This window comes from Tasmannia lanceolata, unplaced genomic scaffold, assembly GCF_043159265.1.
Source record: "Tasmannia lanceolata isolate RefF3 unplaced genomic scaffold, GAP_Taslan_0.1 ptg000006l, whole genome shotgun sequence".
Lineage (NCBI taxonomy): Eukaryota > Viridiplantae > Streptophyta > Magnoliopsida > Canellales > Winteraceae > Tasmannia > Tasmannia lanceolata.
This window is the reverse complement of record NW_027518683.1, coordinates 30,143,794-30,165,835: the sequence shown is the minus strand read 5'-3', so window position 1 is coordinate 30,165,835 and position 22,042 is coordinate 30,143,794. Positions and strand designations below refer to the sequence as shown.

At 36.8% G+C, this 22,042-nt stretch overlaps 1 protein-coding gene across 3 annotated transcripts; it reads right to left on the bottom strand.

The window, feature by feature from the left end:
• Positions 1-4,434: 4,434 nt before the first annotated feature.
• LSF2 (dual specificity protein phosphatase (DsPTP1) family protein) lies at positions 4,435-21,517 on the bottom strand. Of its 3 annotated transcripts, none has more exons than XM_077380822.1 (5): positions 21,148-21,517; positions 19,598-19,803; positions 5,537-5,707; positions 4,756-4,966; positions 4,435-4,645 (listed from the first exon to the last, which is right to left on the bottom strand). In XM_077380822.1, exons 1-4 carry the CDS (start codon positions 21,407-21,409, stop codon positions 4,763-4,765), a joined length of 843 nt encoding a protein of 280 aa, XP_077236937.1. In that variant the 5' UTR covers positions 21,410-21,517; the 3' UTR covers positions 4,435-4,645; positions 4,756-4,762. The 3 variants fall into 3 exon arrangements, with proteins under 3 accessions (XP_077236937.1, XP_077236936.1, XP_077236935.1); XM_077380821.1 differs by having other exon boundaries at positions 4,435-4,601; XM_077380820.1 differs by having other exon boundaries at positions 4,435-4,633; positions 21,148-21,516.
• Positions 21,518-22,042: the final 525 nt, after the last annotated feature.

Here is a 22,042-nt window from a genome sequence, read left to right as displayed (position 1 = left end):
GTCAGATAACCAGATATGATACTTAGTGAACTACATTTCTAGTAGATAAATTGCTGTACTCTTTTGGCTTTTCTAGATATTATAATCAAATGAAACATTAATGAAGGGGACGTGGTATCACTTGTTTTGATAGTGGCACTCTTCACCCACTCTTCTCGTGTGGCATGTCGCTAGCTTTTAGGGCATTGTTATGTTGGGTATATAATATAACCCATGTATGTTCTAATATAAGCCCAATAAGATAATGGACCGGTGTAGTGGGCCTATTTGGGCTAGAGCCCACTAACCTATTAAAACCCTAGTGTATCTAATATATATAGGGGCTGGAGGCAACAAACTTGGTATTCCAAATTAGATACCTTGGGTGTAATGCTTCAAGCAACCTCTTGCTTGACCTAATTACTCTAACAATCTTGAAGCATTATGAAAAACCCTAGCCGTTTTTCACTCTAGCTCTTTTTTCCTCCAAATCGTTTTGATCGTTGGTATCTCTCCTCTTCCACCTTCGTTTATGCCTAAACCTTTATGTGTGGTAGAGTAATTTTGATTGTTAACTCATACTATTTTGTCTGTGCATATTTGATAGATGGTATGTATGGTTTGAGTTTAGAAAATGAGATTGTTAGTCAGGATAGTTCACCGCTCATTGATCATAAGTTGTTACACAACCGTTTGGGACATGTAAACTATCAGAAAATGATCCAACTTACTAACACTCATAAGATACCATTACATATGTCAATTAAATTTGACAAGTGTGAGAGTTAGGAGTGATAGAGAAGGAGAAGATACACATTGACAGGGTTCACGGAATTCTGTGCCTCTTAGGGCGTAATCCTTGACACTACTGCTCCTCTCTCGCCTCAATCAATTGGCATAGGTGAGTGTAAGAACCGGACATTAACTTCAGTGTTAAACTCCATGTTAATGTCAGCTGGCATGCCTAGTTGCATTTGGGGAGAGGCAGCTTTGACTGCAAATCACATCATAAATCTCTATATGCTCCTCCATGTGATAGAGTACCCAAGAATTTGGTGAGGACTTTGTGACCTACCAATTGGAGAATGATCCATTATCCTATCGGGACGTGATGAGATCTAGGGACTCTATGTTGTGGGCAGAAGCCATTCATGATGAAATAAGCTCTCTGTTAGAAAATCTAACTTGGCAGCTAGTCGATTTGCCAAAAGAGGCTAAGACTACGGGCTGCAAGTAGATATTTGTATGTGATTATACAAAGTTTGTTATGGTCTTAGTCAAGCACCTAAATTGTGACATCAGAAATTTGGCAAAGTAGTAAAGAGCTTTGGGTTTCTGACATATAACTCGGATAAATGCCTTTACTATCGTTTTGTGTCGAATAAGGTCATGATTATTTGTTTGTATGTAGATGTTGATTCTTCTTTCCAATCTCTTTCTGTGATGAGAAATGTGAAACTGCCCTTGGATAAAGACTTCGACATGAAAAGACCTAGGTATTGTTAACATCATTCTTGGTATGAAAGTTAGTTTTTTGAAAGGCAGGAAATCACCATTGGCCTAGCCCATTATATGACCAACTACTTTCCTTTTTGAGGATGCAGTGAGTGCAAACCGATTGAGACACCATTTTAATTATACCAAGAAGCTGATCTCTAAGGAAGAGACAGTGTGAGTCAGTTATATTATTCTAAACTGATTGGTAGCCTCATGTTTGTGTTGCACTAGGCCAGACAAATGGTAGCCTCATGTTTGTGTTGCACTAGGCCAGACATAGCCTTTATAGCTGGCCTGCTGAGTCATTTTACTAGCAATCCTGGCCATGAGCATAGAGATGCCCTTATGAGGCTGATGAGATACCTTTCGTGTACTCAAGAGTATGCTCAAAACTATGATGGCCATCCACTTCTCGTGGAAGAATATTCTAATGAATCATAGGGATCAGAATCAGGGGACAGCAAATCTACTGCTGTCGTGTGGAAGTCAAATTGGAACTTTATGCTCTAGCTTCAGTTGCAGATGAAAGCAGAGGAGATAAAGATTTTGATCATGGTTATGGACATTCCACTGACCCAGTTAAGGATTAGTTCCTTAAGTGTGTTCTGTGATAATCAAGCTACAATTACGATTATGAAGAACTCAATCTTTAATGGTAAGAGGAGACATCTTAGGCTGAAACATGTCATGCTGAATTATCTCATTGACACGGGATTATCACTTTGATTGATGTGAGATCGAAGGATAATATGGTCGATGCTCTCGCCAAGGGACTGACCAAAGATCGAATATTCAAAACTGTGGAGGAGATGGGGTTAAAGTCTGTATAGACATGACTTAACCTACATCCATGTTATTTTGAATCTTCGAATCTCCCTTTTGGCCAAGATAGGCACTTGATATGTTTCGACGATGTTTACAGTTGTTGTGTGTCATTCCACATTTGATGACATGTCCTTTTTGGAAAAGGTTGTACACTCCAAACTTGATGATATAGCTTAACTCAAATATGGATAAGATGACTGTAACGTTCCAAAAAGAAACATTAAATGGTTCTTTGCAAAAGAAACTATTTGGTCTTGTTCTTTAATGAAACTTGACAATTAGGAATGATTATTTGCAAAAGAAGCTATTTAGGTTTTGTTCTTTATTGAAACTTGACAATGATGCTTATGGTGAGAGTGATACTGATACTTTTTCAGCCATTTTGAATTGAACTAAGTTCTTCTTCAGGTAGAACTAGATACTTTCGTGAATTATGGAATTGTACTAAGTTCTTCTTCAGGTAGAACTAGATACTTTAGTGTTTTACACAAATGATTGGATTCATTTTCATAAAATCCATATTTGGTAATTCACAGGGATTGGCGAAAAAGGAGGAGCTTGTCTTGATTTGGACTTTGATGAAGATGGCTTACTTGATGAGTAAATCTTCTATAGTCATAAAGACTATGCTTACATTTCAGTATGCATAGAGTTCACTTTTTTGTGGAACTTTATTTTGGATCTCGATGAGAATCATACCTCATGAATGAATTCATCTAAGATCAGTGGGGTTCACTTATATGTGAAACTACCTTTTGGTTGAGTTTAACTTGTTGTATATCTAAAACTCTTGGTTTGTCATAAAATGATTCATGTTTTCAGTTGGATTATAGATCTTTTATGATATAAACCATATGGTGATGTGGATGATTCAATATTTTGTTTTGAACATTACACTATCTATCTATTGGATTATGCTATATGTAGAACATAGGAGGAGATTGTTGGGTATATAATATAACCCATGTATATTCTAATATAAGCCCAATAAGATAATGGACCAGTGTAGTAGGCCTATTTGGGCTAGAGCCCACTAACCTATTAAAACCCTAGTGTATCTAATATATATAGGGGCTGGAGGCAACAAACTTCGTATTCCAAATTAGATACCTTGGGTGTAATGCTTCAAGTAACCTCTTGCTTGACCTAATTACTCTAACATGTTACACACTAACGACTAACTATGAAAGTGTAAACGTAGACAGGAGATTTTAGGGCATTGTAACACCCTCTAACAACTAAATAGGAAAGTGTAAATATAGACGGGAGTTTCATTATTAAAACAAGGGACTGTGGATGCCATTTCTATTAATGAAGGCAGATTGAAACTGGATGCAACTAGATTTTTGTCATCAGACATTGACCAACTAAAGCATTCAACAGCTCAACAGCAACTCTAACCATGCTACCTTCACTTTGGGAAGAGAGTGAATGCTGAACAAGAGTAAATCTAATCTAAATCTGAGCCCCCTCAACATTTTTAACTATTTTATATGATCATGCAAAATATTGAACTAAATATAAGAGTAAGAAAATGTAGATCTTACATGGATATGCATGAAAATAAAGGCGGAGTATCCGTGTAGAACATGTGTGGAATTCCAATACTTCAGGTTTCATTCCGACGCTTCTAGATCTCTTTAATCTATTGTTTTCTCTAAATACAACAATAGATTTACAATTGGTGAAGTAATATATTTGCCCTGTTTCTATACTTGGGACTGCATCCGCATGTATTTATGACTACTCTTTTACACTAGAGGGGGCTGTCCCAAGTTAAAAAAATGTACGAAGATATCATTTCCCTAAAATTATCACATGTTTTGAATTTTATCTATCCTAATAATACATTTTTGTTAAAAAGAAATAAAACATTAAATTTACTCAACATACTAAAATTCCCAATATATACACATACTATCATGTTAATTAAAATTAGCCGAATCTACAAATCCATTCTCTCAGGTTAGCCAAATCCGACACTCGATACCCGTTTCGGATTCCAACACTATCCATACTCATGCAACATAGGCACAAACCCAAACCAACCATACTAAAGTTTATTATGATGTTGATCAGACCTCCATGGTGAGACAACAGCGAATGGTTCGCTAACGTCTATTAAGACACCACTTTTGAATTTAGACATTGGTAAAATATTATCTTTTAATCAGCATAATCACTTACACAGTCACTTTTAAATATTTTATTTATGAATTACAGATATTTATTTTTGTTACTATATGCTTCGAACGAACTGCAGCTTCAGGGCCATTAATGAATGCTTCCCAATCATTCTCCTGATCCATCCAAGCATGAACGGTCAAGAAGCCTGAGTATGAAACTAATGAGGAGAATATAACTTCGTAGAATGTAGAAGAGATCCTATTTAGATTTCAACCAAGCTGGGTACATCTCAAATAATTGCAAAGAGAGCTTTAAAACAACACATACCTGAATCTCATGTTCCACGGAGAGCACGGACTCGATCTCGAATTAACTTCCTTTCCCAATCTGCTAGACCCCCAAAAGCATGTTCTGGTAGGCTCTCGAATGGTTCTTTCCAAGGGTCATTCTTTGCAAGATCATAAGTAGCCCCACGAATTGCTCTCTTGTTAGGCCCACAAGGCCTCTTTGATGTAAGTGTATTGTAGGCTGTTTTCAGCTGTTCAGTAAACATTTGCATGATTAAAAGTAGTGCTGAAAATAGGTCAAATGTTAAAATGGAAGTGCAAGGACACCTGATCTTTTATGAAATTAAAAATCTGATGGAAATATTCCTCATCTTTTAAGTAAGACCCCCCAAGCTTATTAAATTGACAAAGCTCAAAATCTTGGATTTGGAGGACCACCTGAATATATGGGTAATAACAAAGGAGATAAATGATGGAGCTACTAATGTCAGAGTTGGGTCTTGTCAAAAGAACATGCAATGTCTTTGAACATGTCTTATGTATAAAATGAGGAAAGTAACTCTGGATTTTCTGAAGTGCCAACTTGAGACAATGAGAGAAGTCTATTTCAAAAAATAATAAAAGCACCCATTAGGTAGTATAAACTACATTACGAGAATAAGAGACTCATGAGTAACATGAAAATTAAACAGACATATGCGTCGATGAAATAGAAACGCATGTTGTAAATTAAATGTTTTATTGTACTATAAATGCTGAATTTCCTTGATAATTTATGAGATAAGGCATGGGCGGGTTAAATATCTGAAGTTAGAACTTACATCCATACCACAAAACCAGAACATGTAAGCAATTGCAACAGCAGGAGCCCTCCCCAGTCCGGCAGTACAATGAACATAAACTCTTCCTTTTCCCTCGGAAATAGCCCACTCCAAAGAAGAAACTGCTTTCGGTAATTCTTTTCTCAGCGAATTTGGATCAAAGTCCCTTGCCTAATGGGGCATATACAAACATTAAAAGATCAGTGGGAATTAAAAATCGAAGGCAACTGTAATGGGAATTTCTGACAGTAGTTATTGACTGAATATTTTTTTCCAGTCACATAGATAAACAATAAAGATACCATTCAAAAATAAAAAAGATAAACAATAAAGATGTACAGGCAAATGGAAATATTCATTTAAAAAAAAAGGAAATAGAAATATTCATTTAAAAAAAAAGGAAATAGAAATATTCATTTAAAAAAAAAGGAAATGGAAATATCAAACAGGCAAAAAGAAATTTATGAAAGATTAACGGAATCATAATGCTCCTTTGAGGATGATAAATGATGTTCCTATGATTTAAAGATGACATAGTTAACATTTTAGAGTATGAAAAATCTCACCGTTGGATTATTTGCTAAATGTGGAAGGTATGCTAGATTAACTAGGTTTTGATTGGGTAGAATAAGATCATATCTTCCAAGATTTGATTTGGATTGATTGGGCCAGCATTGATCTCCATCAAGATCCCACCACTGCTGCAACTCCATACCCAGATGTCCTGCTCTTAATCTCCACCGCCTTTGCAATCCTCTCCTTCCTCTCCATTTATCCTCCTTCCACACCAAGTTCGCATTCTGGTAAGCCTCATTCCGCCTCCGACATCTTCTAATCCATCGCCAGCAAGGTCTTCGCCTCCAAATCTCAACTGGTCTTGTGTGAGAAAAGCTACATAAAAAAGGAAAGAGGCGCACTCTTTTTATGGTTTCTATTTTTTAACACATGTCACTCACCTTTCTTGTTTCTTACATCAGTGAAAACCCCACAGATCCTATTTCTTTTGACCGATAGTCCTCATTTCCATTTACAGGCAAAACTACCAAAAAAATTGATAGTGGCATTTATTCTTACTTATTTGGTTTTACCCCCGATTCCCCCCCCCCCCCCACACACACACACACACACAAACCCCTCACCCCTGCGCCCCCAAATTTAGAATTTCCTCAATTTAGCCAATGCACCCACATCCTTTGTCTCATGTGAAAAGCCTCCTCTATCTTTAGTAAAATTTGATATGCACACTCCTAAAAACAATTCTTACACTCTTGATTTGCCGTCATTGTATTTAGTCTCTAGTTGTTGCTCTTCTCTTTACATAATTTTTTTCTACTCAAACATAACTTTTTTTGTTGTCTTCCAGTTAAGGTGCCTCATATGAGGTGCGTTTTTCTACTCAAACATAATTTTCTTTGTTGTATTCCAGTTAAGGTGCCTCATATGAGGTGCGTGACTGGAATATTATATCTTTTCAGTTGAGGTGCTTCATTTCTTTTCAAGTATGTGCCTAAAAGAGAATTCAAATTACATGAGGATCGGTATTCAAAACCAACCTATGATGTCTTGCCCATTGAGGCATGGTCCATAGTGACCCATATTCAGAAGGATCGGTATCCAAAACCGACTTATGAAGACTCGCCCATCAAGGCTAGAGTCCAATCAAACCCACTAAAGTTCTTTGGGGCTCATCATTCATTCGACATATTCTTCAACAACGGCGGCAATCATCATCTTCAACAACTTGGCGACAATATTAGCTGACATGTTCAGCAGTCAGCAGACATTGGTCATCAATGTTCAGCATGTACTTCAGAAGATTCCATTTTCTTAATTGGGGAATTCATTGTAAACAAACGTATGTAGATTTTTCAATCCACATACGTTGGCGGGGGTATGTTAGAGTACGAAAGATCTCACTGTTGGATTATTTGCTAAATGAGGAAAGTATGCTAGATTGGGCAACTAGGTTTTGATTGGGTAGAATAAAATCATATCTTCCAAGATTTGATTTGGATTGATTGGGGCAGATTAAGCAGGTAGGCCAGATTAGGAATAGGGATTATCTTCTTAAATCTTATCATTTATCTCTTGCAATGTTCATGGTTTTAAATTTTCACGAAATTTTCTTGAAACGTTGAGATAGCCTTCATAATTGTGCTTTATATGTTAGAAATATTTTAAATTTTAATATAAAATTTCAAATTGCTCTCTTAACTATCTTCTAGCAGTGGATGTTTCTCTAAGATGTTTCAAGATTAAGGTATTAACTACTGCCATTAAAACTATTTTTAACATTAAAGCCCTGTTCGTTTTGGATTCTGAGAATTGATTTTGAGTCCAAAACTGATTATTAGACCCCGATCGAAATATTTCCATTTCCATCCCCACCAAAACGAAATCTACATGATTTCCTTTCACGTCATTATTTCCCCAAAATTTTGACCGAATTCCTAAAATTCGACTGAAACTTCCAAAATTCGATCGAAATTCCTAAAATTCGACCAAAACTTCCAAAATTCGACCGAAATTCCCAAAATTCGACCGAAACTTCCTGAAATGGTCGGAATGATAAAAAAAAAATGGAAAAATGTTATTATTTGCATTTCATTTGATTTCACTAATGCAAGGAATGATATTTGGTGGGCAACATCATTGAGCTGCAGAGCAAAGTAACCGTATCTTATGCATGGGATCTCAGATTGAAATGGGACCAATAATACCTCGTTACCCTACGTAGTATTGACATAGAGTTGGTGTACTTAGAGGAGAGACTGGTCATTGTACTTTCTTATACTTCTTTATATAGTACTTCTTTATTTTAACTTTACTATTCTAGACATGCGTGACAACGCTTGTCAATAGGTGTTCAATGTGATTAAGCCATTATGAATGATTTTGTTGCTTATGTGATGGTTTCTAAGTATGTATACGTTTCCATGATTTTGTTGCTTATGTGATGGTTTCTAAGTATGTATACGTTTCCATACGTTTCCATGATTTTACAAGATTACCACCGAAACCGTAATGTTTCCATTTCTGTGCCTACCGAAACTGAAATCAAAACCGAAATTTAAAACCTTGGCCATGTTTATCTCCTAAGTGCTTTATAAAAGCACTCATTGAGTTTAATCGTAATCAACAAAAGATTAGTGGATTCTCTTGTTTTCATCATACCACTTGCCATAAAAGACTAGCAATTACTGATATAACAGAAACTATCAAAAGCTAAATATTATACTTCAGTATTTTTAAGGCTCCTTGATTCTAGCCATGTAACTGATCCTAACATGAAAAATAGGACATCACGCACCCAACATCATCTCAAAAATAGAAAAAAATGCAGAAACATTGAGTGAAAGTGGAAACTAGTTTAGTCCATCAGCATCACACAAATTCCATTAAAAACTGAATATGGGTTTGCTCTTACTTTACAAGATTATTTGCCTCCTGATGCAAATCAAGTGGGCCCGGAAATTCCCATAGCCCCCTAAATCACTAGAAAATGAACAGTAACAAAAAGAACGCAAAAAGAGCATTAGGCCGAGGTGATGATTTCATCATCACCATACCGCCATGATATCAACAGAGGAAAGCAACCTCGGTTCACCCAATGATATTTTTCAGTTTAGAAGAATATGGGTATTTTTCATCATTTTCAGACTCTTCAAGATGTGTTTATTGTAGAATCCATGTTTGGAAGGTTTGGGTTTCGTAGCTAGCAAGTTAATTGAAATGGATTTATTCAGTTGTTGGGATTTGAATTTAACACTGTTTTTATGGCTGGGAGAGTGTTACAAAGTTGCTGAATTGAAAGAGTAGGATATATATCTTTGCTGTTGGATCAAATATCAAGGGTGGTACCGCCTGCTCTGGACTTCACGCTCGGGTACCATATAAAGCACTCTCTCTCTCTCTCTCTCTCTCTCTCTCTCTCTCTCTCTCTCTCTCTCTCTCTCTCTCTCTCTCTCTATATATATATATATATATATATATATATATATATATATATATAAAATTCCAACCCTTTAATCAGCCCTATGTTTTGTTTGTTGAGTCTTTCATAGTTGGTTTCTAAAATAACCAAAAAACCCCTTGACTGTATCCTTAGTTTGCTTACATTAGCTAAGTAAGAGGCAGAGAAGAAGATGGAAGAGGAAGAACGCCGTAGAGATAGAGAGGTAGAGACACATATTTCTAAAATCCTAAGATTGCAGTGTATTCCCTACCGATTATCAGGTGAGCAGATGAAACATTATTGTTCAGGTTTCCAGCAGCGGACTGGCAAGGATATCTTTGGTTGGAACAAACGGAGTCAATGCCGCTTTGCCCGACCAGGGAAAAAAATCCAAAAGGGGTTTTCTGCTCCACAAACTGACAGCACTCTAGGCTGGCTTGCTTCCAAAGAAAGCGAGTAGAAGGTAATGATTCTTGAGTTTTTGACAAGTGGGGTATGAAATCTGTCAGGTTCTCCTACTTTATGTGAATCCATGTGGAAAAGCTTCATATTAGAACCAGCTGAACTTTATTGCTTGTATAAGTGTGAACTAACATATGTAATTGAAAGGACATAATAAATCAGAAGCTTTTTTTATGTTTGCAAATGAGTAGGAGCTGAAATCACTGGCTTGAAAACATAAAAACAAAGTCAATTTGAGTAATCTTGTTTTGTGCATGTCAAATAAAAGGAAGTATTAATCAAAAGACCAAGACATAGGAAGGAAAAAGTGAAAAGAAGGGGGACATAGAACTGAAGAAAAAGAAGAGCAAATAGGGAATTTGTAGGGTGTGAAAAACTCAAATCCATGACTCCCTCAAAGTTAATTAAATGAAACTGATTTAGACCCTATGACGTTATTTCAATTTTTTTCCAATATTGACCCTAAAATATGTTTGTTATGGCTTGTTTGAGGGACATGATGTTATTTAATTTACCCATCCCAAACACATGGTAGGGTTAAAAGACGTCAAAAACGCATTTTTTTTCACACATTTGTGAAGACAACTGTTTCTCACCAACTTTTCATTCAAGCTCGGAAGTGTTACTGTAGATATCAAATGGCAAATGAAAAGGCTTTACGAAGATTACAAGGAAAAAGCTCAGAAAAGTTGGTAATGAAAGATATAGGAAATCTATAGGGTATGCCTATGGAAGAGAGGGAGGACGATGAGGATGAAGAAGAAATTGCCACTACGAATTAAAGGCGGAGAAAAAGCCATGGAATGGAGTGGGACTGGAAAGAGAAGGAAAAAAAAAGGTTAAGATGATTTTTTGCTCCACGAACAAGCCCTCAATCTCGGCTAAGCATAAGAAGGGCTTTGGCTATGAAGGAACTACGAATTAAAGGCGGAGAAAAAGCCATGGAATGGAGTGGGACTGGAAAGAGAAGGAAAAAAAAGAGGTTAAGATGATTTTTTGCTCCACGAACAAGCCCTCGATCTCGGCTAATCTATAGGGTATGCCTATGGAAGAGAGGGAGGACGATGAGGATGAAGAAGAAATTGCCACTACGAATTAAAGGCGGAGAAAAAGCCATGGAATGGAGTGGGACTGGAAAGAGAAGGAAAAAAAAAGGTTAAGATGATTTTTTGCTCCACGAACAAGCCCTCGACCTCGGCTAAGCATAAGAAGGGCTTTGGCTATGAAGGAACAGGTTGATCGGGCTACATGGAAGTTGGTATGGTTTGCTATAATGCCAATGTCCCTTTCAATGATTCCAAGTCTACATATTAGCAGCGAATGTTTGATGCAATATTATCCATTGGGCCTGGGTATAGAGCATCATAATACCATGGGACGAGAGAGAGAGAGAGAGAGAGAGAGAGAGAGAGAGAGAGGACATAGTGCAAAAGTTACATGAGTCCTTGGTTGATGTCAAATTCTAATGGGAATTCACTGGTTGTTATCTTATGACCGGTGGTTGGACAGGCATTAAGCAACGCTCGGAAATTAACTTCTTTGTTTATTGCCCCAAAGCGATAGTTTATTAGATCAATGGATGCATCAAGAATAGTGAAGAATGCTGATGCTTCGTTTGATATTTTTTACACTAGTATTATTAGAAAAGTGGGTCTAAAGAACATTGTGCAATTTGGCAATATGCCTCGTGTGCAGCCTATTGCATAGATCTTATGCTTAAGAACCTGGCTAGACCGAATGAGTTCAACATTAATATGAACATCATAGAGAGAGCTCGAAAGATAACTACATTTATCTATAATCATAAATGACAGTTGCGCCTTATGAGGAACTAGGAGAGACTTGTGTCGTCCTGCTTCGATGAGGAATGCGATGAATTTCTTTGCCATACAAAGTCTTGTGTCACATAGGAAAGCTCTTCAACAAAATGTTGGTGTCTGTTGACTATGTTGCTAGCAGTGTTTAAAAACTCAAACTCAACCAAATCAATGCAAAAATGGAGTGGTCGCATTTTGGGTCCAATATGGCCAAGACTCGACCAAGTTTTGACCGAGCCGGCAAACTTTTCATTTTCTTCTTCTTGTTCTTTTTCTTCAGATTGAGCAAAAAAAAAGAAAGAAAAGAAAAAAAATAGAAAACGGGGAAAAAATCATGCACTTTTGTTGATCTTCTTGTGTTGGTCAGGGAATGTCATTGCTTCCTCTTTCCCCTACCGATGCGGATCCCAAACTGCTACTGTCGTCGTCTGCAACTACCGCTTGCCACTACCTACTGGTCATCACCGCCTGCCGCTATAGCTTATTGTCAGTTGCTGTGAGAAGGAAGGGAGGAGAGATGATTTTGGGAGAAGTAATAGTTTTAGCCTTTAGGCTTTAGTTAGATTTGGCCACAAATGTCTGGCCTAAACTTTAACGGTAGTAGAATGATATTTACATCATGCTTTCTTTGTCTTTTTACATTATATGAGTTTTGCGTCTTTTGTTGTATGCCATGTAAATACAACTATACCAAAATATGCAGTGCGACCCATATAATTGGATGGTCCAAATCATCCATTTGATGGGTCCCGTTTTAAGTAGTTTGCGCTTCGAAAATATTCTCCATAGGATGATTCTAACCCTATAATAAGTATAGATTTAAAATAGATGACAATGTATAGGAACCTCCACACCCTATTTAAGTTGGGCAGGCCTAATAAATGAATAGTTTTGATCATGCAATAATGTTGGTCCCATTTCTGTATTTGGAATACTTTTATGTACATGCAAATAGTGTAGAAACCTCTAGAGATTGGAGGGTAAGGATCATCTCATGAGTTGAAAAACGAGATATCTCTAATCTTGCCATAAACTGGATCAAAATTGATGTGCAGCTAAAGAAAAGATAAGATGCAAGAAACATTGACGCACAAACCAAGAAACACCAAATTAACATGGCTCGGTAGTGTGCCTACAAATGCTTAGCAACGAAACCATGGCCAAGGTTTTAAATTTCGGTCTCGGTTTCGGTTTCGGTCGACATGAAAACAGAAGCATGTCGGTTTTAATGGAAATCTTGTAAAATCACGGAAACGTATGGAAATATTATCAAATGATGAAATTTCAAGATGAATGCCGAAATGCTAGAATAAGCACAAATGAATACTTAGAAACCATCACATGAGAAAGAAAGCCATCCACAATGGCTTAATCACATCGAACACCTAGCGACATGCATTGTCGCACATGTCTGGAACAATAAAGGAAAGAAAGAAGTACAATGTAATGAAGTATAAGAGAGTACAATGACCAGTCTCTCGTCCAAGGCCTCAATACCACATAAAGTTGGGAGGTATTATTGGTCCCGTGCCGATCTGACATCCAATGCATAAGTTTGCCAATGAAGTTGCCTACCAAATATCATTATCTATATTAATGAAATGAAATGCAAATAATAACATCTTTTTTTTACGTTCTGATCACTTTGGTCGAATTTTGGGAATTTCAGTCGAATTTCGAAATTTTCAGTTGAGTTTTTAGGGAAATACTTAAAAGAAAATCATGTAGATTTCATTTTGGTGGGGATGAAAATGAAAAATATTTCGGTCATTTCGAAGAAATTTTGGGGAAATTAAAACCATGACCATGGCTCCCAGAAGGCCATAACGCACCTTTTATGAATGGCATGGGCTTAGATACAACACTAGAGAAGATGTGGATAGCATTTACATAGGGACAAATCAACCTAAGAAGGTGAAAGGAGCAATTAGGTGAGGTTACCGAATTTGCCATCCGCCCTCCGACCCGCTATCCGAGGTCGCACGATCCCAAACGCGGTTCACTAGCAACTCGGATCACCAAGAATGACGACCCGCGGGAGAGAAAGAGAGATGCATATAGAATAAGAGAGAGAAGGAGAGAGAGCTACAAATTTTATATATTTTGGGTTGGATTGGAACTAGAGCTTTCCTTTTTTTTTAAATATGTAAGGCATCCATGAGGTTTTTTTTTATTCTGTTAATTAAATGGATGTAGTATGGACTATGGAAGGATATTCATATATTCTAACTGGAACTTTCTTTTTGAAAAAAGAATATGTATGACGCACATGAGGTTTTCATATTTTGTGTCTTAAATGTATGTAGTGTGTACTATGGAATGACATTCTTGTACAAATATATGAAATTATATATATATATATATATATATATATATATATATATAGAGAGAGAGAGAGAGTATGTGTGTGTGTGAGTACTGGAACGACCTGAATTAGTGCTCCAAACCGACCCGCGACCCCGAATAGCGAACTAACGTAGCATACCCTTATCGTACCGCGTAACAGGCCACCATCGTACCCCGTACCCGTTTCCCATACCATGTACCGGAACGAATCGCGTTCCAGATAACATTGGGTTGAATCCCCTATATGGAGAAAGTTGGCAGCTTGTGCTCCAATGGGTCTCATCCCACCTTTAACCGTGTGTTTCTTAAAGTGCACACACACACACACACACACACACACACACACATATATATATAAATGTGTTTCTTAAGCTCACCAAACTTATGGTGAGCTTAAGCGCCCAATCACATTGGGGCCTACTTTGTTAGGATGATCCAAAGCATTCATTTGAAAGGCCCTTACATAGATGGGGTGTGTACCAAAAATCAGCTCCATAGGATCATCCTAACCCATCCATTTGTGGAGGTCAAAATGGACAGACATTATTTGTCCACAAATCTGCCCATTTTTGTCCTCCACAAATGGAGGGGTTAGGATGATCCTATGGAGCTGATTTTTGGTACACACCCTATCTATGATAGGGCCTTGCAAATGAATGGTTTGGATCACCACAGAAAATGTGGGACCCATGTGATTGGGGCACTTAAGCTCACCATAAGTTTGGTGAGCTTAAGCTCACCAACACTTTTCTCATATATATATATATATATATATATATATATATATATATATATATATATATAGAGCAAAGTGTTCCTGCGCAGCTGCTCAGTTAGCTTAACTGAGCAGCTGCCCCAAAAAACTCATGTGGCCCCATATTTTTTGCGTGATTCAAAGCATTCATTTGATGGGCCCTTCCATGGATTGGGTGTGTACCAAAAATCAGCTCCATTGGATCACCAATGGGTGTCCATTTGTGGGGCCAAAAATGGACAGATACTGTTTCTCCACAAATCTGTCCATTTTTTGCCCCACAAATGGACACCCTAAGGTGATCCAATGGAGCTGATTTTTGGTGGACACCCTACCCATGAAATGGCCCATCAAATGAATGCTTTGGATCCCACCCAAAATGTGGCCACATGAGTTTTTGGGGCAGCTGCTCAGTTAAGCTAACTGAGCAGCTGCGCAGGAACACTGCCCTCATATATATATATATATATATATATATATATATATATATATATTCTGGGTGGATAATTGGTACATATATATTCTGGATGGATAATTGGTGTGGGAATCCCTTGGCCAAATCTTTTCCGTACCGCTACACTCCGGCAATCAACCCAAGGGCTTCTATAGATGGAATAGGTACCTGTAGGGTGATTACTCTGCTTCTAAGGAAAGGAATTTCTTTACGAATCTCATACAAGTTGTCAGGTCCCAGAGATGATTAGCAATCATTATTTCTCACTTGCTAATTCTGCAGGTGAGTTGGTTTGGATTCCAGCTAAATATGGATTCTTCTCCGTGAAGTCTTTCCATTTTATGAAGTTACATATAAATGATAAATAAGTTCATTTAATCAATTTACGCTCACTAGGTTGAAATGTGGTTTAGTTTTTATGGGCCTAAGCTATAATGTTAATGTGGTTTTTATGGACGAAAGATCCATCTGGAAAAAAGATTAATGCACTTGAGCAACACACAAAGAACCTTCTCAGCCCGCTACTCCCTTCTTCTCCGTGAAGTCCTAGTATGTTTTATCCTGCATTAGCCCCTCAGATACGAGATTTCACAATTTTGGGAATCTTTTGTCCCTAAAGCCAAGACCTTTCTTTGTGTCTTTTGCAGCGAAATTCTCCTTGGGGATGAGATGATCAAGAGAAATATTTGTGATGATCTCAATTGCATTTTTGTAGATTCCTGGTGAAACCCACTACTCATGTATTCCACCACTGCCCTAGGCAGTTCAGGTCTGGAGCTATTTCTTTGGTTTGTTTAATGTTAGTCAGAATGCATCTGATTAATTAGCAGTCATGTCGCTATGTTAATGATAGCATAAAAAATCAAAGAAAAAAGAAACTTGATTTCTTACGAGAATTTCTATTTCTACAAGCTTTATGGTCAATGTGGAAGGGTAGAAATGAATATTTAAAATAATTAACTCAATAGGTAAGATTGTTAATTGGATAATTTTTAAGGTATCTACGAATAAAAAAGGTTCACTAATGTGATGACCAAGATACCATGTACGATTGGCCTCGAATTAGTGTGGAGAGCCCCTCTCAACACTATTTGCAGGCTTTCGAAGGAGTTAGGTCCTCTTTGGAGATTTAGACAACTTTTTCAAGGAGAATTTTGATGTTTTGAGAGTGTGGAGTTTAATTTCTCTCATATTCATAAAAAAAGGCAATACTTATGCGGATAGACTAGAGAATTAAGGTTTATCATATCCATGATTGTTGATTTGGCATGATATGCCTGTTTTGTAGCATATCTCAAATTGTGTTTCCAGAAACCCACATAAAAAATCATTTTTTCTGCATAACACACTCATCATGTTTAATAACCCTTGCACCTAAGAATCTGATTATCACCGACTATTACATTCTTAATCCCCGCACAATTTTTCTTCTACATCTAGTTCAAACCTTTCAAAACTCTTCCCAGGCAACAGTATCAAATCTGTCTGGTGGCATCACCAACCAAAACAACAATTACATTGCCACATCTCTGAAATGTATATCATATTTATCATTATTGATTAGGAACAATATGAATGTTTTGCCATTAAAAAAAAAAATGCATGTTTTGCAGCATATCTGAAATTGTGTTTCTCCAGAACCCACATAACAAATCTTGTGTTCTGCAGAACACACTCAAAATTATATGCTTATCCCTCGCACCTAAGATTCCAATGATTACATTATCTTTCCCCACACAATTTTTCCGTTGCTTCCACATCTAGTTCCAACCTTTCTAAACTCTTCTCATGCGCGTATCTAATCTGTCCGTGGCATCATGAAGAAAAGCAACGATTATATTGCCACATCTCTGAACCGTAATAAAACAATGATCATGTGCAAGTTTCCTAGGTGAAGGCTTACTATAGTGTGGTGTAAATTTCATTAAACTTTCATAGGGATGAGACCAAGGTATCAGAGGGAGATAGAGAGAGGAGGGGGATAAGTATACAAAGCCCCCCAAAAAATATGGATGAACTTATATAAGACAAGGCACATCAACTCAAAGAAAATGGTAAATCTCCTTACTCACCCCTTCATCTCAGATATAATAGGCAGACATGGACTTAATCATTAGAAATATGACACATATTTCAGGCCCCACAACCTAATGATTATCATTATAAACATGTAAGACATGACTGCACTTCTGCCCATACTGTGCAATTGAAAAAATCAAGTAAAACCATAACCGACTCAAATTCGTGGTAGGAAATCCACCCTCTATATATTTTAAACATTAAACTTACCAGTTAAACTTCCAATACCATATGATTATAATATCATAATCTCCATAGGTATCCATTAATCATAAAAATAAACATAATTCCCTGAACCAATAGACCTCATATTCCGGAAAACAAAAATACATATCCCAAGGTGAAAATTAATAGCACTACCGGTCATTTTTTATGCCATACACTGCTAAGCATAGCTAACTGTAGAGCTAGTTACTCTCTACTATCATCAGAATACATTTTCAATGTAGAAAACAAAATCCAAGGACTGTATGTGTATCTTATCACGAACCAACAGTAGACCCATCTACAAAACAACATAAATCTTGTAAAGACATTTACACAAGACGCATCCTCTGGATCGCACAAAAACATATATTCTACAAATTCAGAATAAAACCCTAAGCAATAGAAATCTATGCAAGAACATGGAACCTGCAGAACGACAGAACATCTAACGTACAACCACACAAGAATCCTAAATTTAGATCGCTAAGAACTAAGAAAAGAAAGGAAAGAGAGAGATTTTAAAAGAAGAAAAAAAAACTACTTCCAGAGCTTCGTTGAGGCATGATTGTGCCCCTCTGCCCACCTAGGATTCCCATCATCAAAGTACATTTATAATAACCATCACCGAAGTACATTTGTAATAACACCGGAAAATGTAATTTCCCATCACCAAAATACATTAGGAAATAAGGATAAGGCTATTGATCTAATGGAGATAATTAATCCAGTGGGGCCACCTAGAACCTAGAAGTTGGGGTGATGCAGTCTACTACAACTAATTTATCTTAATTTCCAAACCCAAATTTTCACTATGGACTTTTGATCATGGTGGAATTTTTCTTAAAAATCTTGGGAATGGTGCTTTTCTCTCTTCCCTCTCTTTCTTCTCTCTATATATTCGTAATGACATCCCTTACCTATTCCCCTACTCTCCGAGTCTATGCCGTGAAACCAAACACTGCCTACCACTAATCTCTAAGGTAATTCCAGACAAATCCAATGCTTGTCTTCTCCTTGTTGAGTTCTTATTCCAATACTTTTCGAATCAATGCGGCACATCCAAATAGACTTCAGAGAAATGTGTTCTAATAGGCCCACCGAAAATGCTCTAAGAGAGATCAGAGGGTTGCCCAATAGGTAAACACTGTAGAATTTTCGAGAAGGCTTATAATGCAAGGTTTAGGATATGCCACGCCCACAATCCTTCAAAAATGTAGCAAAAGAACAATGTCTGTTGATAGCACTCATGTAGCCTAACTTTTAATCTCAGCTCTAGACCTAAACTGCAAAAGGCTCAGTCCTATTTTAAAAACTCGACATATGAAATCCCAAATACAAGAAAAAAGAAAGAAATTGAAACCATCTCTTAAGTTTGTGCAGCTAATGTAAAGCATCCCCCGCTCCCCATTTGGTCCTACAACTCCAAAAAATAATGGTGCCACTGTTCTTTGTTTAATAACTTATGTAGATCTTTTAAAGTACCGAAACTACTGCTAAATCCAATTCCCAATTCTTAAACCCCCTTTCTAAAGGTTTCAATTATAGAACGGTGGATCTACAAGCAATCACTACCTTTTTAAGTCCCACCATAATTCAAAACTCGACAACCCTAAAAATTCCTTATTTTATGAGAAGAGGAAAAAATCTAAAAGACTTATTGAAAACGTTAGTTGTATCACTTATTGATGGGACCCACTGAAACCCTTTCGATCCGTCTTGTTCATCGTGTTTTTTTATTTATTTTTTTCTCTTCTCCTAATTTTCTTTAACCTTCAACTTTTGTGCATGAAGGATCCTCTGCATCAGAATATATGAGCAATAGACCTATATTGACAATGAGTTAACATGGATTCATCTTCATTTAAAAAAATGTATAGACATACTCAGAATTCAGGAAAAGGCAGACAAATTTGGACCTTTGAAAAAAGTAAGAATGTATTAATTCTCTCTGAAAATTAGAACTTTGACAGAAACAAAGGGTGCTTACAGGCCTTCTCATGTGACGGATACCAAGTTCTTTACATTTATTGATGATGGATTGCAAGTCAATGCCCCAATACTCTATGTCCTTGTCCTGTTGCAAGTTTAGTATGTAAGCCACATTCTCCTCTTGTTTCAGATGATCAATGTCCTCAGGCTTTTGAGGTTGGGAACCAACGATTAAATTGTCAGTTATGAGCGTGTAATTCATGCCTGAAAGTTGTTACCCAATAGAATGTTAATATTAATAATTGAGAAAGGCTATCTTATTCGAAATTAATCAAAACATACATAAGAGTAGAGTAATTAGAAGCCAGAATAAAGAAAAAAGAGTTTGTCTTCAGAAATGCATTATGAAGCAGTAGTAAAACAGAACCTTTCCACCAAAAAAGTGCTTTTTCAAAACTCTTAGAATGGAATCTCTAGTAACATAATGAGGAAAATAACTCCACGTGCATATTGATATCACTGAGATTCAGAAATTTGCCACATGATTGAACCCAGAACCTAAGACCTTTAGTATGAAAAGAAGAATATGAATAAACTGAACAAATATATGTTTTGAGAATATATCAGTGGATGACCCATGATCTACTCTGAGTATTCCAAAAGATCAGACAATCATAGTTCCCTGATAGATCATATATAGCCAAAGAATTCAAAGTACTGTAGAAAAATCCTCAATTTGTAGGACTATAACAAAATGTCATGATCATTTTTGCAGGAGTCCCAAGAAAGAGGACAGCCAAGAGTTACATAATAGACCAAATGTTTGAAAATTTCAAAATAAGAAAAAATTAAAACTGGAACACCCTCATCATTGAACTCCATTACAGGAGAAATAACCAAATGCTCATGATTTACAGACCCTATTTATAATAGCTAAATCCTATAAAACTCTCCTGATGCAAGGGATTGTATTCACCAACTACACCTAATTCCCAAATTTAAGTAATTCCTCTTAGGATTTTTCCCAACTATAGCTTTAGAAGCAATGGGTAAGAAATCAAAGCACTTTGACCATAAACACAAAACCATGACAACTTCTACATTTCCTTGTTTTTTTTTTTGAATGGTAGTACATTTCCTTATTATTAAATAGAAACCATCATAATTACATGGGAAATATCAAATACCCATATTTTCAGAAGTTTTATTAAATAACCCTGATTTGTAATACCTAGTTCAAGTAGATACATATGAAACTCATGGAGAAAATTCATCAAAAATTCCAAATTTGCCTCTCCTAGTGATTCGTCTAAGCATTGTGTACAAATCTAGATCCAGCACTGAAGAATATGAAATCAATCCGATTTCTATCATAAATAGTTAAATACAATACCATCTTTCTACATTCCCAACTACATAACTACCACAAGTCACCTAAAATAAAAATAACAATCAAACCCATTTGGATCAAAATGACAAAACCATGTGACTTTCCCCTTACTAGTTAAAAAACAAGCACGAGTGAATTAACAAACAAAACCTACATTAAGAAAAAATAAAGAAACACAAAAATACTAAGAAAAATTTAAAACCAATAAAGAAATTGACCTAGATCGTGATGATAATCATAGGGGTTCCTCATCATCCTCTTCATGGCTGTGTTATACTCAGCCATTTTGCTCTTAGAAATGCTGCTGGAGTTTTCCTCGACCCCACTACCTGATATTTTGCAAGAGATTTTATTACTCTGACGAAACTTGATAGATAACGTGGAATTAAAACGAGATTTGTTGCTAAAAAAAGGCTCATTGTCCAAAGGTTTAAGAGATGGGAAAACTGAAGGAAGGCAACTATTGCAAGCAGAACCCATCTCTCTACGACTCTACCCTCTCTCCCTCTCCTCTCCTCTCCTCTCTCATAGAAGAGACACCTCAGATGCCCCAGATATTTTAAGGGAGGTCATATATTTCCCCTTTTCTTCAACGTACCACCCCCTCTAGTGTATTTATAAATTATGATTCTGCTCTCATTTTACACTGAAGGGGGTGGCTCGGTAAAGAAAAGGACCCAAATATATCTTTTGCTTTTTTACAGAATTGCTGAAGTGGGCCAATCAGCAGTTGGTCATGGTTTTGGCAAAGGTATACGATCCGTCCCTTTTTCTTTATTTAGTTTTTCTTCCCCAAAATGTCACTATCATGAGCATGTAAAGCTACTAAGAGCTTTTAATCCAATTCCAAACTAACAAAAACCAATTGTCTCTTTCTCAAAGGTGGCTGAGAGATTAGTAGAAGTCAAAGGGAATTGGATAAGTAAGGAAGATAGGGAGAAGGACAATGGAAGAGTGGTATGTAGTGTTTGGTTGTGCAGCAATCTTCGAGAAGATTAGTGGAAGATGTAGGGGTGTCATTACCAAAATAGAGAGTGGAAGAGAGAGAGAAAGAGAGAATAAGACAAGAATTTTCTCTTCTTCCTCTCAAGATTCACCAAAATGATGACAGAT

Coding starts and splice junctions, on each gene's coding strand:
- LSF2 (XM_077380822.1), bottom strand. CDS start 21,409: ATGGGTTCTGCTTGCAATAGTTGCCTTCCTTCAGTTTTCCCATCTCTT. Junction 19,804..21,147: donor TGATTATCATCACGATCTAG/GTCAATTTCTTT, acceptor AACAACTTTCAG/GCATGAATTACACGCTCATA. Junction 5,708..19,597: donor TCCGTCACATGAGAAGGCCT/GTAAGCACCCTT, acceptor ATGCCCCATTAG/GCAAGGGACTTTGATCCAAA.